Source organism: Glossina fuscipes, unplaced genomic scaffold (genome assembly GCF_014805625.2).
Source record: "Glossina fuscipes isolate IAEA_lab_2018 unplaced genomic scaffold, Yale_Gfus_2 155, whole genome shotgun sequence".
Lineage (NCBI taxonomy): Eukaryota > Metazoa > Arthropoda > Insecta > Diptera > Glossinidae > Glossina > Glossina fuscipes.
Window position 1 is genome coordinate 417,227 of NW_023998498.1, and position 20,881 is coordinate 438,107.

The 20,881-nt window shown below is 34.8% G+C and overlaps 3 protein-coding genes and 2 long non-coding RNA genes across 7 annotated transcripts; 3 read left to right on the forward strand and 2 right to left on the reverse strand.

Moving 5' to 3' along the window:
• The first annotated feature begins 7,755 nt into the window (after nucleotides 1–7,755).
• Nucleotides 7,756–8,189, forward strand: LOC119641628 (dolichyl-diphosphooligosaccharide--protein glycosyltransferase subunit 4). Its single transcript, XM_038040405.1, has 3 exons — nucleotides 7,756–7,791; nucleotides 7,899–8,027; nucleotides 8,102–8,189. The coding sequence occupies exons 2-3, from the start codon at nucleotides 7,924–7,926 to the stop codon at nucleotides 8,121–8,123; spliced, it is 126 nt and encodes a 41-aa protein (XP_037896333.1). The 5' UTR covers nucleotides 7,756–7,791; nucleotides 7,899–7,923; the 3' UTR covers nucleotides 8,124–8,189.
• LOC119641625 (protein lethal(2)k10201) lies at nucleotides 8,117–9,211 on the reverse strand. 2 transcript variants are annotated; one of them, XM_038040402.1, is made up of 2 exons: nucleotides 9,142–9,211; nucleotides 8,117–8,967 (listed from the first exon to the last, which is right to left on the reverse strand). In XM_038040402.1, the coding sequence occupies exon 2, from the start codon at nucleotides 8,924–8,926 to the stop codon at nucleotides 8,198–8,200; it is 729 nt and encodes a 242-aa protein (XP_037896330.1). In that variant the 5' UTR covers nucleotides 8,927–8,967; nucleotides 9,142–9,211; the 3' UTR covers nucleotides 8,117–8,197. The 2 variants fall into 2 exon arrangements, with proteins under 2 accessions (XP_037896330.1, XP_037896329.1); XM_038040401.1 differs by lacking the exon at nucleotides 9,142–9,211 and adding an exon at nucleotides 9,084–9,099 and having other exon boundaries at nucleotides 8,117–9,025.
• A 226-nt stretch (nucleotides 9,212–9,437) lies between these two features.
• On the forward strand, nucleotides 9,438–9,876 carry LOC119641629. The gene is made up of 2 exons (XR_005247864.1): nucleotides 9,438–9,515; nucleotides 9,582–9,876. It is a non-coding gene; the product is annotated as an uncharacterized LOC119641629 (long non-coding RNA).
• On the reverse strand, nucleotides 9,651–10,375 carry LOC119641627 (putative ATP synthase subunit f, mitochondrial). 2 transcript variants are annotated; one of them, XM_038040404.1, is made up of 3 exons: nucleotides 10,304–10,375; nucleotides 10,136–10,218; nucleotides 9,651–10,072 (listed from the first exon to the last, which is right to left on the reverse strand). In XM_038040404.1, the coding sequence occupies exons 2-3, from the start codon at nucleotides 10,212–10,214 to the stop codon at nucleotides 9,828–9,830; spliced, it is 324 nt and encodes a 107-aa protein (XP_037896332.1). In that variant the 5' UTR covers nucleotides 10,215–10,218; nucleotides 10,304–10,375; the 3' UTR covers nucleotides 9,651–9,827. The 2 variants fall into 2 exon arrangements, with proteins under 2 accessions (XP_037896332.1, XP_037896331.1); XM_038040403.1 differs by lacking the exon at nucleotides 10,304–10,375 and having other exon boundaries at nucleotides 10,136–10,288.
• A 9,317-nt stretch (nucleotides 10,376–19,692) lies between these two features.
• On the forward strand, nucleotides 19,693–20,669 carry LOC119641655. Its single transcript, XR_005247867.1, has 3 exons — nucleotides 19,693–19,889; nucleotides 20,034–20,373; nucleotides 20,449–20,669. It is a non-coding gene; the product is annotated as an uncharacterized LOC119641655 (long non-coding RNA).
• The last annotated feature ends 212 nt before the right edge of the window (nucleotides 20,670–20,881 follow it).

Consider the following 20,881-nt stretch of genomic DNA (forward strand, 5'->3'; position numbering starts at 1 on the left):
ACCTAAAATGCGGGAAAAGTGGCAAGAAATAGCTTCTCCTTCCATTATTTATTTTTCGTAGCTTGTTTAAATATCAGACGTATGCGTACAATAGATAGTTATTAGTTGCAAATTTATAAGCAAATGTATTTATGGTTTTGTCCAATAATTGGCGTTACGTTGAGAGTAACAGAAGAAGAAGAAAGAAGGTATGCAAAATTCATGAACACTAATTACCGATAATTGATTATTACACTTAAAGCAATATTAAAGCAATCAGTAGTGATTATATAGCGTTGACAATTGTAACACGCGATATCTGTAAATCCTCTTTGTCTCTCTAATGCTACACTACGGACTGTGTTATTTCTAGTGTCCCTCGTCTGTGCCACTTAACGAGGATCGCAAGATGCACGTGCCTTTGCTGAGCTGGCTGGTTCGGGAGATATGGGGGTTTTAAATTTTGTCTCACGGACATTCCTCAGACCTTTACACCTAACAGCATGTACTTAACCCTTACACGAAGAGACGGACAGACAAAACTGATCGAACGGGCATATTTCCAGTCCGGGGCCTTTTTATAGCCTGCCCTACGTAAAGGTTTCTTTCAGCCCATCATCTCATGCAATATTTAATATATTTAAATTCATAGTAGCTACACTCAAAAACTAAAAACTTACACCAAAAAAACCTACAATAAAATAGGAAGATTGAAAAGGCATCATGGATCTTCCATTTAATAACAGCAGACTGCTTTAAGACTTTAGTCTTTGAACTTATTTCTCTAGCTAATTTAATTATAATAATAATAATGCATACAATTTTACTTAAAAATTATATTGAACGCATTAAATGAACGAGAAAATTTAAGTTAATCCGCATTTTTGTAGTTATCTCACGATTCTTTACTCAGTAATGCCAATATTTTTAGCATCTACAACTTACACAACATTGTAGTAAAATATGTTAATCTACATTCTCCTTCCACGGTCTCGGTCCCCTAATATTCTCCCAATTTTTAATGTCAAGCTTTTTGATTTTCTCAAATTCCCTTTCTATGTTCACGTCTTCGGTCTTCTTCATGTTTACATCGACAAGCTCCATATCTTCTGGCGTAACAGTTTGCTGCCGGGAATATTTATATCTAGTCAAATAGGAGCAAATAAATTTTATAAATTATATTATTTGAATTAAAGAAAGGAACTTTAATTCGGAAAATTTCTGAGGACCAAACTTACTATAGGCTTATTAAGTTCTTCCACACTGGTGTAAAGAAGAATTTGATTCCTTGCATTTGAGTCCACCATAGCCCGTAATGAAAAAAATTAAAAAATAACGTACGATATGAAGAATAAAAACTTGGCTCAGGCCCGCACAAGCTTCCCTTGCCAACAGCTCGGCCACGTTTTGAATTGAATTGAAATAACTATTAAGCGGTACTTTGGTAATGTATGGCTACATTTTTTTAATTTTGGATTTTAATATCCCAAGGAAAGAGGAAGTGGTAAGTACGTACGTATGTTTGTAATGCTCACAAATACGCATGTGTTGCAGCCGTGGCTTTATTAAGCGATGGTCTTTATTATTGTCGCTGGCTAGGCTGCTAGAGAAGCGAACGCGGCTTTAATGCTCGCTACAAAATGTTAGTTCATGTGTGCACTCATACCAAAGAGAAACCGCATCAATGTCATTTATGTGAGAATCCATATATGCTCACATTCGGGCGAGAAGCCGTACGTATGTGCACTCGAGAGTTGTAGCAAAGGGTATTCGAATTCTTCTGATCGTTTCAAGCACACATGTACGCATTCTATGGAAAAGCCTTATATGTGCAAAGTACCTGGTTACCAGAAACGTTACGCCGATCCTTCATCGTTACGTAAATATGTGAAAACATTTCGCCATTCAATACAAATAATGAAATCATCTATAGAAATATCAAAGTCCAAAAAATCTTATTATATTAAGCATCGAAAACATATAAAGCCGTCTGCATACAAATCATTCATTGGAATGTCTTCAAATTCAATTCGTCGCCCTTTGGATGCACAAGACTCCTTTTGCTTGGTTATGGAAGAAATGTACCACATTAAAGGCAAAGATATAGACAGCTATTGATGGTCCTATGCAACTTTACTCCGATAGCTTTAGCAACAGAAGTTGAATTATCAACGAAATTGGATTTAAGGGTGAAAAACGTTTAGATTTAAGAATTAAACGAGCATAGCAATGATTTATAAGACGTGGCATTATCTTCTATTTTAATGATCATCAAGTCTGAGACTTTAGTCTTTTGTGTTTAAGGAACAAAATAAAGAGACTGTTTATTTTTTCTCAACACTAAGCTTCTGTTGAAATGTGATCATATAAAAAAAAAAAAAAAATAGATTTATTACTTACAATCAGATTTATACTTTAATAACCGACAAGAGTAGCCACTCCTCTTTTTTCTCTTCCAATCTTTATTAATCAACAAAATTTATGGCATTCTCATCTGTAAAGAATGTTCGACTATTCAATTTATATAACCCACCGACATCTTTGGTAATTTTTAAATCATAATTAATGGCAATTTCAGTTTTAGTTTTTAAATGACAGGATTCGACTGTAAAACAGCAGCTTAAATTATGCTCTTGACATAATTGGCAATCCTCCCAATAAAATCTATCCAAACCATTGTAAGGAAGCGTTTTGCTTCCTTACTATTAACAGCTCCATCTGCTTAGATGTCTACCCATAGACCCCGGTAACATTCAGTCCAGTTCCTCCGTCCGCGCGTGAACCTAAATACCTCTGGGTAGGGCACACGATCATCCGCCTCTGGCCCTAGCGCATGGTAAGGTACCGTTAACCGCATAAACGGTAAAATTTATGTAACATTAACATGACACAAAGGCTGTATAAATACACACAAACGAGAATAAAACATGGATAAAAGGGTCAAAATGTATAAAGTCTGTATGAAACCATGAAATATGTGAACACACACACGAGAATAAAATATGCATAGAATCTGTACAAAATCTGTGTAAAATCATTACACACACACGAGTATAAAATATGTACAGAATCAGAATAAAATCTGTATAAGATCACTATAATATATGAACACTCACACGAGTTTAAAAAGATGTATGGAATCTGTATATAAGCTGTAGATAATCACTACAATGTATGATCACACACACGAACATAAAATATGTTTAGAATCTGTACGAAACTGGTCGAAAACCATATAGGGAAGGGTCGAAATATACATTACTGTTAGGCCATATCAACATAGAGACAGCTGTATGCCTTAGAAGGCATAAACACACACACCATGGATAACAGCGTAAAAGATAGAAATGCATATAACCGTACACATTACTGTATAAACGCCTTTAGGTGTATAGCACATACGAACATATGACAATGCATAAACTCTTAGGAATAGGTAGAAAATGCATAAAAATGTACAAAGGCGTAGGATCACACATACCAAACATGTAAACCCACATATACAAACATGGGTAAACACACATAAACAGAAAATACCCTCACTCCACATAAATGTAAGCGAAGTATTATACACACAGATTAAGAAACATAGCGCTCACACACCTAACGGTGAATAAATCACGCGATTTGGTACCTGGGTGCATGTTGGTAATGGAACAAGCGAGCGAGACTGCGGCTATAAAAGAGCAGCTCGTCAGACAGAATCGTTCGTGTTATAGCCGCCTAAGTGCTCCGCGACATCGAAAAGAAAAACGAAAGAAAAGCTCTAACTACGTGTGCGAACAAAAAAAACGGTAATAGCGCGACAAAGTCGGGTCACCTTGCTGGTTCCTGGCCAGCCTCTACACAACGCTGTACTCCTCTTATATAAAATAAAGAAATTTAGGATCATCCCCGAAGGTCCAGAATATTTCATTTTAAATAAATTGTCTTGCAACGAACCTTGGAGTGGCTGAGTTTCTACCCTGCCCAAGAAGACTCGTTACACCATCTACAGCCAATATGCCGATGTGACTGTTATTGCATATACAACATAGATGTCGCTTGTTTGGATATTAACAAAATATAAAGAAAAAACGAAAACAGGAGGAAAGTCAAAAGAAATGAAAATTTAAAATTCGAACTCTTTTAAGGTTTTGTTATTATTATATTATAATTTTAGACTAATGAAATAAATTCTTAGACTAAAAAAAAAGACATTGAGCACTAGCAACACAGGCTATCGGCTCTAATTTATCTAAATGTACATTAGAAACTGAGCCTAGAAGTTTGGGGTCCAAAAGGTTAATCGTTCCAAATGCAATACTTCTAGCCAAGGAAAAGTTGAGGCAGTCGCAGAGAATATGCTTCATAGTGAGAGTTTGTTCACAACTGCAGATTGGGGAGGAAGACTTCTTCAAGATCCATTGGTGAGTTGCAACTGTATGACCAAGGCGAGTTCTCGAAAATGTTTGGATCTTGGTTTTCTTAACATTTGTTGGATATAAAGATGGAGTGAATTGAGGGTTAATGGAATAGTAGTGTTGATGATGGTTTTAAAGATTTCCTTCTGTAGTTTTCTCTTTAACTTTTCTTCCAATGTATCTTTGAAGATCCAACTTTTCCATAACATCATCCTTAATTAGAGGAGCAGAAGTCGCATCCTTTGCCGCTCGTTCAGCCTGCTCATTTCATAATAAACCGATGTGACTTGGTACCCATAACATTTTAATTTTTCCGTCGGGTGTTGTAATTATATTCTTTAATTTGTTAATGGTGCTCCATCTCGATGTCGAAGGGTTCCGAATAGCTTGTAATACAGACAAACTGTCGGTAACAATGACGGTTTTGAGTTTGCTTTTATGGACAAGGTTCGCAGCGTGAAGGATAGGTCTGGCTTCGGTTGAGAAAATTGAAGTACTTTCTTGAAAAATGTGATTGAGAAGAACTTGTCCTGTAGCATCTACCACGGCACAAGCAGGAGGCAGGCCAGAAGATTTTGAGCCGTCTGTGTATAAAAGATTCCAACCAGTACTTGGGTTTTTTCAGCTATTAGATTCCTGAAGACGTAATTTTGAGTATCTTCTTTCTTGTGCACAGACAGCGAGATGTCAAAAGAGCAGTCTTTCAAAATCCAAGGAGGTTTAACACCAAACAATAGTCAATTGCAGATGGTGACTTTGGATTTTCTTCGCAATAATAATCTTCCTCACGTCATCACAGAGAATAGATTTGTTTGAATTAAGAAGCTTGGGGACTATTTTAGCTTTTAACTCATACAGTCTATTTTCGAAAGTTGGGAGACCAGTTTATATATTATAATATTATTTATAATTATATATAAATATATAAATATGGATATAAATATAAGTATAAAATATATATAATAACAATTATAATATTATTTATGGGCGTGGTTCAAAAAGCATATCAACAACAATGTTCCACTCTTTGTAGACGGCAAAGAATTTTGCTAATTTCATTGAAGGCGATCTGGAAAAGCGTGACAGAAAAAGGAGATCCTTGCGGAATGCCATTCATTAGCGGAAAGGAATCAGAGAGATGATTGTTGATTTTAACTTTAAACCGCCGATGCGACATGAATGATTTGATGTAGTTAAAAAATTTAAGTCCAACATTCCATGATTTCAAGAGTCTTAAAATAACATGAAGACCAACTCTTTCAAATGCTTTTTCAAAATCAGTTGAGAGAATTGTTACATGATTTCGTTCGAAATCTGCTTTGCTTAGAAAATAATCAATATGTAACAGCGCGGCGATGCATCCTCTACCCCGCTTGAAACCAACTTGTTGCTTTGTTATCAGGTTCCGATGCGATCTAGACCAGGTGTCCTCCCCTTTGATTTGGAGAGACAACTTTCAAGTTCTAAGGTAGATTTGTAATTTTCCAGGAAGGTGGCACATCTGTAAATACAATTTGAAAGACAAATTCGAGTCCTTTTATTTTCGATGAAAGCATTGGAAAAGTTGCTGTCAGAGGAGTATTCGCACCACATTTGCCCAAAGTAATAAGAAATATCATGTGCGTCAGTTAAAGTTCCATTGGGAGTGCAGATGGCAGAAAGTTCGTTCAGGTTTGAAGTCCCATTGAGTCGGTTGATTTTGCTCCAGACAACTTTCATTGACGTATTTCTGTGAATTCTTTTCGAAAAAAGTTCGAAACTAAGTGCCTTCGATTTTCTTAATTCTTTCCTGAATAGAGCGTTGGCCTTTTTGTATAATAACACATGATCATGATCAGAAAACTCTTACAGCGGTGCCATAGATCCATTTTATTTTTCCTCAAAAACGAGAGCGTGTTGTTCCACCAAGGAACCATAGCTCGTTTAAAAGCCGTGCGAATCACTTTAGTCATAATGGCAGCATCATGGTTGCAGTTCCCGTTAAATGGCTTTGAATTCAGAAATGACTCGGCCGGTTTGGAGTAATTGATCCAATCCGCTTTATCTAGGAGGAATTTGGCCTGTTTTGCTGGAGTAGCAGAGGACATTGAAACTTTAAGATCGATTATGATTGGAAAGTGATCACTATTATGTAGATCATCAGAAATAGACCAGGAAACCAAAGGAAGAAGTAAGGGAGAGCAACATGATGAGTTGAAAAGTGCGTTGGTTTTCCATCATTAAAAATGCAGAGATTGCTTTGAATGAAGGCCTTCTCTAAAACAGTACCACGAGTGTTGTTCACTGTTGAACCCCAGATGGTATTCCAGCTGTTAAAGTCGCCGCATATAATTGATGGGGGGGAAAGAACGCAGAATAAATTGTAGAGTTCTTGCTGAGAAAACGATTGAGAAGGTTTGATATACAGCGAAAGCACTGTAAATTTTATGTTTAACATTATTTGTATCGCTACGGCTTGTATATTTGAGCTTAAATTTATGCGTTTGTGAGATATACTTGATTTTATAAAAACACCAGTTCCTTGTTTGCAATATAGATTTTGATCAGCATTCGTGAAGTATCCAGTATATGATTTGGGTGGAATAGGATTAAAAGTGGTCCTTCAATAGGTTTCTTGAAGCGATGTAAAGATTGGACTGAAATCACTTACGAGTGTACGGAAGTCCCTTAATATTCCATTGTAGAATTTTACAAAGTAGGAGTGGAAAGTAGGTTAAGTTGACATGTCAGCGTCTCCGTCGAAAATGTCACTGTAAGAATTTTGCGTGAATAATTTGTTCTTACCAGCAGAGTAATTTGAACAGTAGTTTTCTTAAGCTTAATCATATACACAATGATAAACAAATAAATAAATAAATATTAACATTTGAATTTTAAATATTAAAATATATATATGTGCACTATGAATCATCATTCTTCTTCTTTTCTTCTTCTTTTTCTGCGAGGCAGAAAACTAACACAATGATTTACCGGGTTAAGTAAAACAAAAATTATGTACTTAAGCATGAATTTGAAGAGCCTTACCAGGCTTGAGCATTGGAGACAAAATCGGATATTCAACACTTTTATGTATCAATTTAAACAGAACAATGCAGGACTCTTTAACAATAACGTACAAAATAAAAAACCAATGCTATATTTATGTGTAGCAATATAAATAGTTAGCCAAGAATCACTTACATCACCCTGGAAAATAGTTGCCAGCAAAATAATTCGAATTTGACTCTGTTTAAAAGTTAATGTTGCCAGATACGGAAATGTAAAGTCTAGTTAGCTTTTCTGATAAAACCGCTTGAAGTATAACATTGTTCACGTATATTGTAAAATTCTAACAAAGTAAATAAAAGATTATTGTTGAAATATAGTAAACACAACATTAAATCATTATTGAAAGTAAAAAAGAGGACAGGTATTTACTTTATAAAACCTTTAGAAAAATATTGTTCCTAAATTTAAAACTATATCTGTACATTCCTGTTCTTCTGCCTTGGATGACGTGTCGACTTGATTTCATAGCTTGGTGATATTTAAATATTAAAAAATGATTACGGATGTCCAATTGGCCATATTCTCCAACTTTCTAGGAGTTTTCCTGTTTCTACTGGTAGTGCTTTATCATTATATCAACGCGAATTCCAATGCGAAGTAAGTATTATTTATAAAGGTTATTTTTGTGCATGAAGGAAATTATTTACATCATTCTTCTAAAACTCTTACAGGCTCAGCTCGAAGAATAAATGATAAAAACAAAGATCTTAAGGTATATAAATATGCTTATTACTGTGTACATTATCATGATTGTAGAATATAATTCATTATAATGGAACTTCATCTAATGCTTTTTTTATTATATCCATATCTTCAAGAGTCCGATTGACATCTTTTTGGTATATATTTTGTTTTTGTAAGTGAAATGTTTTTTTCTTCTGCTGACCAAACGAAAATGTCTTCACATTATAATTTTTGCGTTGCTCCTCCCCTTCTTCAATTTGGCAAGTTGAATCACTGTGGGCATGCATCTTCGGATGCCTTGACATTGTCTTCAAGACAGATGTTTGGTTAAAACGAAAATTTCCAGGAAATTTATGATCTTTAATACAATGTTCTTTTCTCTGTGTCGGATTACGAAATTTCTCTTTGCATTCTTCTAAGAAGCACAGGTAAACGCTGTCTCCTCTTGTGACACGAGCTGCAAAAAAAAAATCGTGAACTTCACATATGTGCAAATCCAGTAAGTGTTCAGTAGGCAAAGACTTTTTGCATTCACGACATATGAAACGATGCATAGCATTGTAATGACTTTGATAAGACGATGTATTATCGAAAACTTCTTGACAGCTCATAACATTGCAGTAGATGCGATTTTCGGTATTTGCACTCAAATCATTTTCAGAATAGTCACTTCTCTCATGGCAAACCGCTCCAAGCTTTTTATATGATATCAAAAGGCATTTGTTACTTAGGTCGAATAGTGAACTATTATGCCCTTGAAAGCCTTCAACCATATGTGATATCAGTTCCCGAATTTCGCTAGAGCTCATCATGCTTACAGAAACTTGTTGGCAAGATTGATTATTGTGATATTCTGAAGTTTTTAACAAAAACATTTATAAGCAGAGTTGCATTTTTGGACTGAAACAACACTATTGAAAGACATATTTTGTTATATAAAGTTTTCGACATTTAATTCTTAAATCTGACATTATTAATGAATTACTAAACCTAATTTCAGTTAGAGAAAAAGCAAAGTTTAAATTACCGAAAGTATAATTATGTGGTTTTAAAAAGAATTACGTAAATATCAAAGAAGATTCTTATATTTTTTTTGGCGGACGGCCCTGTTATACTTCTTCTCAACAAAAGAAATTTTTGTTTATTTCAAAGTTCGTAATGGAAAAGAACATCGTCCACGTACATCTTACAAGAGTTTATTTTGTTCAACTTCAAAAAGAATTGCAAATGCTATGCACAATTTTTAACGGCCTCGCTCTACCATCAAGAATTGCTAATTTTGTCGTCCCTTTTATGACGAGAAAACTGATGTTTAGGTTTATCTATGGTTGAATTCTCCGCGAAAAGAAAAATTTAAACAACACAAACGGAGGATTCATATTCTCGTGATGAACGTGATAAGTAAACAATTTGCCCATTAACACGAATATTAATTTACTTCCTTCATCTAAAAATTTATATTCCAAGATTGCTTGTCCGAGAACGATTCTTCTACCTATCAACACAAGAGAGCATGCAGAAAAAAATCTTCTATCGTAGTATGTTCTTTTATTTTTTATTCCTTTTCGAATGAAGTTGTTCACATAAGTGTATAAGAAGAGAGAATAAATTTAAGCTACAAATTTTTCGGAAAATCATTTGTATGGTTAGTACCTACATTACTACTCCAGTTGCTGGCCGATAATTAAATTAGGCACATGAACGCAGCCAGATTTAATGATATTTATAGTTCCTGTGATGTCTCATTTTGCCATAATTGATGACATAGAAGAAAGTCATAGCCGCAACGGTTATTTGGAAAAATGGTGCGATACCAGCCCGCTTTGGTTGCACGTACTTATGTTGCCAACGCCACCAAGCGCGACTCATAGCTCCGGCTAAAGCGTTAGGGCTTTTATTACGACGGCTAAACCATGCACCTAATTCGCTTAATTTCACTTGTCCGAAAGGAGTATCGGCTATACGATTAAATATATTTGACTTGTTTCTATTGTTACATAATTTTCACTATGAAAACTCACGTTTCCCATAATATCGTGATGGATCATACGGTCCGTGTACTTTAGGATTATATTCAGCTGGGTAGTCACCGAAAGCCATTGTTCTATTAAAATATTGGAATTATTGTTTAAAATAGGATTTCTTTTTGATTGGAATGCTATAAAATAAAGTATTATCAAAGCACCCACCACTGTCAAATACAGACAAAAACCAATTCTATCAATTCTATCAGCGTTGAATATTCGGTTTCAATAAAATAACAGTTGCATAAATTGGTAAAGGAACAAATTATCATTCTTTTGAAACGTTTTGTTACATCCATGCAAAGAAAAAAAATAAACAGAGTGTATTTTAAATGATTATTTATATCAATTATATCTTGACACGTTACAAAATTTTACGTCACAGTATTTAGAATCTAATTAACACAGTTTTTTAAGCTAACTTTTAGCTATTTTATAGTGCGAAACAGGAACGAGGTTTCACCTGTTGAAGGAATTCGTTAAAAAGGGAGATGCATTTATTAGGAGCTTGCAAAAATTTTGATTATTTTTTCACTTGAAAAAGGCATTTATTGCGGAAGATTCGTGTAAGATATATTAATCAAAATAATTTCCATCATTTTCTACACCTCTGCAGCTCTTTACTACAATCTTTCTGGAAGCGTGGCGATACCGTGTCGAAAGAACTTATATTGGTCTGACAGAGATCCGCCCACCGACCTATTTTCGTACTTTTTCAACTTTGCGGATCCGCGTGCCAGGCAAGCCAAGCTGTTTTTAGGTTTTGAGTGCATTCCGCACAAGATATTTAGTTCAATGTCACGTTTTCTGATTCCACAGTTTGCTTGGGATTTCTTTGCTTTCTTTTTTGTTTTTGCGCACCCGACTTCTGCCTCTGTAGCCTTATTATTAAGAACTGCTTGAATATTAAAATTTCTTATTTTTTAGGGGGATGTGATTTATATTTGTACTTATAGGATTATTAGATAAAGATGGTTTTAAAATCATCAAGGATGGTCTGAGTTTTTAGGAGGTCAGAATTTATATAATAATTTAGTAAGGCGCTCTGACAATCTATCTTCCGCTTTAGCTAATTGTTTGCTTGCAACATTTGCCGAAGCTTGAGGTCTTTTTTTTGCATATTTTTTGAACTTGTTTTCAAATGATTTTCCTTTTATACTGTTTGCCTATGACCACTTGCATTGTTACGATTTTAATAGGGACCTGAAAATTTGATTTCTTTTCCGTACACTACGACGCTATGTTCAATCTTCACGTTGTATGACAAAAGAATGAAAATTCATTCTGAAATGAGGTGCATCTAATGGTTAGGACAGCCTGCGGAAATACGAATCAATTATAAGTTATTTTGGAAAACGGTTTAAACTGTACTGTCGTGTTGGATCTAGAATAATGTTTGTGATAGTTTTCTTTATAAATGGCCGTGAAACTTCTAAATCTATCAAGTAATCGCCAAAATGGTTGAATGCCCAACTATTTTTTTTTTTTTTGGTATGTTGAAACAGGGATGGACTAAGCCAATAGATTTGTGGCTTATATGTCCAAATAATAAATTGTTGTAATTTTTAGTCACGATTATATACAAACCGTAACAAAAAAATAAGAGCGGCCGTAATAACTGGAGTGAGTATGTTACATGTAATTGTGTGTGTGTGTGTGTGTGTGTGTGTGTGTGTGTAAGTGTGCTTGTTGAGTTCTTGAAAGTCAGACAGTGTTGCAAACTTTGGCTGAACCCAAAAAAAAAAGGAAAGAGGAGGAAAAAGAAAAATTCTAAAAGGATAAATTGGCTTTTCTAATAAAGCAAGTTAGTTCCCCGAGATGACGTATATTTTTTGCTGCAAAGAGATCGAGGAGACAGCCATATAACTTGAAGAAGCTAAAGGAATCTCTAATGCCGTCAAGCCTGTGACATCTGAAGATTAGATACTCAGCAGACTCAACAACATTGCAAATTTCACAAACATCACATGGTATAGCGCGAATCATTTTTAAATAAACTTTGTCATAAGTGTGACCACTCACGAGTCTATAAAGAATTTTGATTTCCCAGGAATTAAAGCAAGATACAGAGAAGGGTTTGAATTGAAGTGTGGGATTTAATTTATAGAAAAGACGATTGGATTTAACGCGCGCGATTACTTTAAATTCGTCGTTTAGCTGTTGAAGGATGTGGTTGCGAATTGCCCGAATTGCTTCATTGGGAGTATATTTGATGGACAAAATTGTTCCATCAACACGAGCTCTCCCTGCATGAAAGTCGGCTTTTACATTAAAAAAAAAGCCGCAGTGGCCAGGTACCCAAACGAGGTGACAGTCATCCACTTGAGATTCATGCAATATCTTGTGAATATCAAACACATATTGATTTTCTGCATCTCTTTTATTTATTAGAAGTAGAGCAGACCTGCTGTCGGAAAAAATAACAAAACGTCTGATACCATCGGAAATAGCAACCCTGATAGCATGTCGAATGGCGAGCAACTCAATAAAAGTAGAGGAAAGTTCCTCTACTTCTTTGACTCGGAGTATTGTTTCAGATAGATGTTTCACGACCGAGAAGCCAGATACATTATGTCGGACGGAACCGTCAGTGGCATATATATCATATCCGTTGTTGTAATAAGAAAGTAGCTTTTCTTGGCATAACAACCTTATACAAGAGAAGTTGACATTTTGTTTTGAGGTAGAGATTGTTTCGAGAATGTTCATGAAGACTCTGCATTCGCTGGTAATGAAATTCAAGGGGGGAATTGAATCTAATTTATCAAAAATATGACGAAGTTTTTGATAGCAAAAAGTATAGCTGCAAGGGACAGTGTCACTGAGAGATGTAATTTCCTGAAAAAAGGAAGGATTTATCATCTTGACTTTAATTAACTCCTTGGCAGTGCAAAAAAGGGCTCTTTCGGAAACCGGCCATTCACCAGATATAACATTGAGAATATGTTGAGGAGTTGAGGGGGTCAGTCCAGTACAATGCTTCAACATTCGGTTTTCAAATGCTTGTATACGTTTTTCAATATATTTTGGGAAATTGCAACATGTGGAATGTCCAAATTCAATTTTGGACCTGACTAGAGATTTGTAAACGGTCAAAGCGTTTTTGGGAGGCAAGCCTGCCTGATTGTTTGTCATGAGTTTGATGATGTTGCATCCAGACTGACAATCTTTGAACGCCTTTTCATAATGCCCACGAAAGGTTAAGCTGTCATTTAAAATTCTCCCAAGAAATCGAAGAGATTTTACCTGATTAACTTGGGTACCTTTGATAAGAAGTCTGATTTCACGTTTAGAACCTTTGGCAAAATAAATAGTGTTTGTCTTGCTGGGGTTAAAATATAAATTAAGATCAGCGCATGCATCGAAAAACAAGTTCTCTTTCATCGAGAGGTTATTGACAGCTGCTGAAAAAGATGAGTCCGCAGATACGATTAGAAAATCGTCTGCATATTGAAAAATGTGAGTTTTGTCATCTTGAAGATCATGCAAAGAAGCTGCGTATAAATTGAAGAGTATGGGGCTTAAACAACTGCCTTGTGGGATACCACCGCATATTTAAACTTTCTCGGTACCCATCACCAACACACGCTTGGACAAAAAATTAAGTATCCACAGCCGCATTTGAAGAGGAATCAAAAAGTTAAGGAGAATTCTACCAAGCTTAATCAAGTTAACACAGTCATAGGCTTTGCTAATGTCCAGGGAGAGCATGACAACCTTTTTCCCTGCTTTTTTTAAGCTGGCTATGAGAGAACACAGTTCATTAACGCACATATTCGTAGATTTGCGTTTTTGATAGGCGTAAGACCGAGCTGGAATAATGTTCTTAGTTTTCAGTAAAGCAGTTAGTCTCTCCTTAACCATGAGGTTGATGGTCTTTATGAATACAGATATTAGTGAAATTGGTCTGAAGCTACTTAAATCATTTAAGTCTTTACCTGGCTTGGGAATGGGAACTATTTTGATGCAACGCAAATCAGAGTGTATAAAGATGGTGGACCAGCAGTTGTTAATTGCATGCAAAAGAATGCTAAAGCTTCCTCCAGACAATGCTGTGAGCATGTCATACTTGACTCCATCACAACCTGCAGCGGTAGCTCTCTTTCTGGAATGTAAAACATACATTAGCTTATGCAAGGAAAAGGGTGTGTTACTGATACTGCTAACAGGAATTGAAGGCATTATAATAGGATTAACAATTGAACTGTAGCTCTTGAGCATATCTAAGTATTTTTTATTATCACGGTCATTCCATACAGCACAACCACTTAATTTTCGATTAGAATGTCGATGACCATTGATATAATTCCAGAAGGAACGTGGGTTGCCATTACCACATAACTCTTTAATAGCGATGGCTCTATGTGCCCCTTTCGCCTTTCTAACTGCAGACCTCCATTCTTTCAGTATTTTCGTATATTCAATATAGTTGGCTGGATTGGCATATTTACTCATTTTTTTTCTTGCAGCTTGGTATTTGCGGAAAAGTGTTGACAGGGAAGGATTCCACCAAGGTTTAGGTGAGAAGGACTCAATGTCAGGGAAGTTGGTTCTGGCAGACATGATCACAGACTGAAAGGCACTTTGAATTGATGATAAATCAGAAGGAAGATCAACTTTAGACAGACGGTCCATAAGGAAGTTGCGTGAAATGAAATTTTCTATTTTCTTAACGGAATTGTTACAACTGTGGCATAAAATGGGGGAGTGCTGACTTTGGCCAATGGAAACATTGGACGTGTTCCAGTTGAAAGATAAAATAGTTGAATTCGAAAAAGTTAGATCCAAGCCACTGCTCGCCGTGCGACCGCTCCGTTTACAGTGAAAGGTAGTATTGCCATTATTTAAGACACTGAAACTGCTGGAATTGATGGCATTTACAAGGATCTTGCCTTTGTTGGCCGAGACTTGATGGCCGTACAGGCGGTGTCTTGCATTGAAATCTCCAGCTAGAATCACATTTTGTTCACCGTCAAGAAAGTCGCATAATCTCTGAATCTCATCACGAAAGGTTCGCACATCGAGACTGGGTGGAAAGTAGCATGAGGCTATGAAAAGATTCGGTTTCAGGTTGATGGTTTTGATGATGATGATGTCAACGGCAGAGTTATAGGGAATACGTCTGAAATTGACACCTTTATTAACTAATATACTAACACCACCATAGCCATCATTTCGGCATTTGGTGGCTGAGGCATAATTCGAAACTTTAACTTTGAAACAATTTTCATCTTTCAGAAAAACTTCACTTAAGATACAAAAATCGATCTTGTTTGAGTTTAAGTAAAAATCTAGAAAAGATAAGTTACGTCGGACACTTTGAATATTATATTGTAAAAAGGATATCATGTTGAAACTTCAGAAAGAACCCCAGCGGATTTCCTCGCAATACTGGATGCTCGAACGGGGCAAGAAATAGCACAGACAGACATTTTTTCTTCAAATTCTTTAATAAGATTGTGTGGGATCATCGGACGGATACTTTCTTGAATCGCGTGAATTAATCTATCAAGTTCTGAACACCGCAAATAGTTGTTTGAAATTTTCGGTCCAAGAAGGCTTGTTCCAGACAACTTGGGGGGTGTATTGGGAGGAGGCTTGGTGGGTGAATTGATAAGAGATTTGGAGGGAACCAATTTCGTTTTGACGGCAGCATTGTATTATTTTTGGTTAAGATTTTGTTGGCATTTTGATTATCATCCTTGGTCGAAATTGCAGACGTGTTCCCCAGTGGAGGGAAATTGCCGTCATAAGTGTTGTCATCGAGACATTCGAAATAATTTTCGGAAAAATTCTCTTTGACCTCTTTATACGAAAGATTTTTAATCGCCATTATCCTGTTGATGTTTAATTCAATTTCCCTATTATGGCAACACTTATCGAGAGCGTTGTGCTCACCTGAGCCACAGGACAAGCACTTCATCGCCTCACAATTTACACACTTCGGCGACTTTCCACAGTTAAGGCACCTGCTCTCTTTAGCTTTGCAGAATTTAGATACGTGACCGTATCTGCCACACTTAAAGCACTGCTTTAAAGTGGGTACAAAGTATTCGACCGGCAGATTACAATAATTAAATTTTATTGCCTTAGGGAGGGCTCCCCCTTTGAAGCCAACTTTGATGCTGGTTGTGGGAATCCACTCGTCTTTGTTGTTGGAATTTCTTCTTTGAAAACGGACAGCGGACTTAATCGGAATATCGGATACGGCGTTTTTAATGATATCATCGACACTATATGTGCATGGGATGTTTCGAATAACCCCAAATCTTTCAGTGAACGACCTCGGTATGTACGCTTTTAAATTCTTTTTTATTAAATTCATTATTCATAACAAAATTTTTGGCATTGGCAGCGGAGCTGAAAAGAAGTTTGGCTCTACCCCTGCTGACAACTTTTAATTCTTTTAAGCCGTACATACCGAAATCCTTCAAGTAATCATAGAAATAGAGATTGGAGTTAATATTGATGCGATTCCCTTCTGCGTCTGCGCACGTTTCGACAAAAACGACGAAATTGCAGTTCGAAAGGCAATCGTACAAATTAATCTTGAGATTTGAGGCGGCTGTGGCACCCAAATCAGAGGGTTTGTCGGTAGCCTGTTTACTAGGCGGAATTAAAACGTTTGCGTTAGCCTCTCCGTTATCAGATAAAAGAATACTATTCTCACCCATTTTCGATCTCTTGGTGTGCCCAGTGGCGTTCATGTAAAAATTTTCAAAACAGTCTCTATTTGTAGTTATACGATCAGACCCAGTCTCCATATGGAGACGGGCTGATGTTGTTTTGGTTGTTATCACACGGAACGCAAAGAGAAAAAATCACAAAGAAAAAACAAAAAATAATAATTGAATATATGTGTTGCTTCTTAATTTTTCTCTCACGAGAGATTCCTCCTCCTTCCCTCCTTTTCCTTCTTTAAAATTGTTTTCTTTCGTTATTTTATTACTTTATTAAACCTCTTTTCCTCTTTTCAAATATTTAAAATCTCTTTTTTTTTTTCTTTTTTTTTTTCACTAACACCGTTAAACACAAAAATTATCCAGCTGCCGTTTGCGGAGATGACGTGTTGTGTCAAGTGTGAATGAAATGCGAATGGAATGTCCAACTAACAACTTAAATTCCCAGATCGTTTAATTTGCAAAGCCGCCAGCTTTATAAGTGAAAAAATTTGTTAAGGCAGCTTTATAAGTGCAAAAATCTGCTTTAAACATATTCATTGCAAAATAAAAAAAAATGAGAATTGCCGTCGGCATTTATAATAAATCAAATCAAATGAGCCACGCCCATAAGTAACAAAACAGAAGAAGGTTAAGACGACATAATTTTTTTCTTAATACATTATTGAAAATAATATTTCTCAATAATTTGTATAAAATTTTTACCCTGAGGTAGGAAAAATTAATATAATTGAGTTTTCGGTGAATTGATTGATAGTACATCTGCAAGCATACACATAAAAAAATGTACACCCAATTTGTTGAATTGTTGAATCTTGTTGAATCTTTGTTTTGCCGACGGCTTTGCATTTTAACATCGTTGAACGTGTTTTTTCTGTTAAGTTGGACAAAATTCTTTTTGGCGCTATCTTAGAATTTATTCTCTGGTTAAATTTATAATAATAATAATTTTACAAGTTAGCCTAAGTAGACCGCCATAATTTTTTTTTTATTATCAAATTAAACAAAACAGCAGCTAAATTTTCTGCTTATTTTTTAGAAAGAACTCTATGCTAATTTGCAAAGCCGTCGGCAAAAGTCCATCATTTTCATTAACAATTAACTCTAGAGCACAGGGCTGTTATTTTAGGTAAATCGATACAAAAAAAAAATGCAATTGTTAATAATAAGTATTTAATTGTTAAAAGTTAATAATTAGTATTTAATACTGGAAGTTTATTGTATTTATTGTATTACTGGACATTTAACAGACTGACAGCTGGGCATTTAACCATTTATTTATTATAAGCGACTCTGTCCTTTGCCTTTCAACAGGGAATTTAGCGACGGCTTTGTCTAATTTGATAATAAAAATTTCGCGTATTTTCCAAAACATCTAATGATTAAATTCTTATGACTAAATTAAATATTTTCTATATAAATATTACATGTTGCTGGAAACAACTCGTTTTGTTGTTATATATGCGTCATAAATAAATATGAATAAATTGATATTTGTTAAATTTTAATACTTTTATGTATACAAAAAACAACAATTTTAGTTATTCAGAGAATTATGCTACAAGTGTTTCTTGTGAAAAATTTCATGTAAACGTGTCAAATATATCCAAAATAAAAATATATCCAAATATATCCAATATACAAAATAAAAATGTTGCTGAGAGAATTTTTCTTAGCTTTTGTTTACTTTTATTAAAAAATGTATGTGCTTGTTCATTTTCAGACACAAGTCGGGTGGTTTTTGGTAATTTTGAGAGACATTGGTACTGGTTTTTGGTAATTTTGAGAGACATTGGTACAGATTTTTGGTAATCTTGGTTAATCAATTTTTATGCTACAGGTGTTTTTTCAAGGCAGAGGATTTGCAACATATTGAAAAGAACTCTGCGATGAACATATAATGGAGGGAAAAATAAGACAATTTAAATTCATTATAAACAAGAATAATAATAGAAAAAACATCATCTTTATTTCAACACAAAATGAAGGTTGGACACCACACGCTTGAATACTTATATATCCAAACATTGGTCGATTTCTCGCCATGACGACGCATTGCAAAAACCATCCAAGATTTGTTAGCTATCTCACTGTTGTTTTCAGCAAACATTGTTATTTCTCTCAAGCTTTTGGTTGCTGGGCTTTCATTCCGATAATGAAACTCAAAAACACATTAGAAAAGAATACTCTTTGTTTATTTCATTCCATGATTTTGCTACCAGTAGATTGACAAGCAATCAGCTGTAAAGCATATATATATATATATAAATATATTTGGTTGAAAAAGAGAAGATAATAGTTTGAAATTCATATAACTAAATAGCGTGCCAGTTGGAGAATGTATACAGAGATGTGCTTATACACTCGGTAATCGAAAAACACGTGCCATAGAAACATGAATAAAATAAAAACGTTGCGGGGAGAATTTTTCTGAGTTGTTGTTTATTTTCACAGAAACATCTTTTGTTTTGTAAACATTATTATACGGGATATTTATGAAAAACAAATCAAGGAACAATTATTGCCTATGTTACGGACTTCAGGAAAAAATAATAAAACCACGTACGCGTAAATACAACAATACAACTAGAAACATATGTTGAAACCATAAAGAAAAAAAAAAACGAACAGACAGTACAGCATAAATGGATAAATAATTTTTACCCTACGAGGAGGAACAGCATAGAATATAAGGCCTTCTCATATAAGGCCTTATTTCGATAAGTTGTGACCCGAAGAACTGTATAAAAGAAGTGATACAAACGTACAAATAATAAATAGATCGAGATGCAAATAAATGTTAAAATATTTTTCTAAAATCAAAAAATTTTTAATATTCGCCTTTTTATCATTATCATGAATTATTAACTTTTTTTTCCTTTTCTTAATCGCATGCAGTTACTATTTTCCATATATTAACACGCCGTCTGTCTACCACATAGCCATGAATACGTGATTTATATTATACTTTAGGACAACTTCTAGCTAATTTGATTTACAAAGAAGTGATGTAAACAAATATTGTAAAGTGATCATCTATGATTGAAATGGTTATTTTCTTAAAGTTGCCGGTAGGTTGGATAAACAAATTTAAACATTTTAAAATTTTTGTTTCAATAACGTAAAGTTCAATGCGTTCATTTATATATATTCTGGAAATATGAATAATTTGTCTGTGTTTATTGAAACTAGAAAATTGTTGAAACTCGTTACAGACTAATGATATTCGGATTATGTGTTAATAATAGATTGATCCGAAAATGGCTTTCGACTTATCCCAAAGGCATTTATGTTCCAGGAAACTAAGGGAAAACGCGGTGAACTAACTTGTTTAAAATAGTCTACTTTTTTAAAGGAATTTAAATATTTCAGTATAATTATCTTTTCTCGTTTATCACAAAATCATAGAAAATGGGAATAAGCTATTCCAGCTATTATAATATCACAATGCTACGGACGTAGAAATAATTAACTGCGAATGTATTTAAAGCCGGTCTGAAGTGGAAGTCTTCCATAAAGAATTTCTAATCAGTATAAATATCTGGAATTAATTGGGTAAAGAAGCCGTTTTAATTATTTGGAATATTTTGGTTTTCAGTTTCTATTTAGTAAATTCATGTTTAATTTCAGCTTTCTACAATTAATTCGATCTTACGATCATTTTCAATACTCAAAACAAGGAATAAATCGGACCAGAGTGTGATACTATTGGAAACGAAGCTCAAAGTCTCAGTTTCGTGCGTAAAAATCAGCGACAGAATTATCCTTCACAGGGGATCTTTATAGATCATAATGATCCACCTAACTTGCAATTCATTTGAAGGGCAATTTTTTGGACAATTGATCTTTTTTTGTTTCATTTTGAAGAGTTCGAAAGTTTATTACCTAAAACGTTAAAATAAAAGCATAACCAAACATTGAAATAAGAAATAAGGTTTGTCTAATACGTGGCAAAGACATTACCTGCAACGGTACTGGAATTTAAGCACAACAAGTTTTTTTAATAGCAGCATACAAAAAGGTTATCGACTTGCGTTCTGAGTAGTGCGTGTTTTGTTTTTCG

Bases quoted from the DNA above. Each gene is read 5' to 3' on its own strand.
- LOC119641627 (XM_038040404.1), bottom strand. From the start codon at position 10,214: ATGGCTTTCGGTGACTACCCAGCTGAATATAATCCTAAAGTACACGGA. The intron at 10,073-10,135 runs GTGAGTTTTCAT...TTAATCGTATAG, and splicing joins ATCACGATATTATGGGAAAC to CCGATACTCCTTTCGGACAA.
- LOC119641625 (XM_038040401.1), bottom strand. From the start codon at position 8,989: ATGTTTTTGTTAAAAACTTCAGAATATCACAATAATCAATCTTGCCAA.
- LOC119641628 (XM_038040405.1), top strand. From the start codon at position 7,924: ATGATTACGGATGTCCAATTGGCCATATTCTCCAACTTTCTAGGAGTT. The intron at 8,028-8,101 runs GTAAGTATTATT...AAACTCTTACAG, and splicing joins AACGCGAATTCCAATGCGAA to GCTCAGCTCGAAGAATAAAT.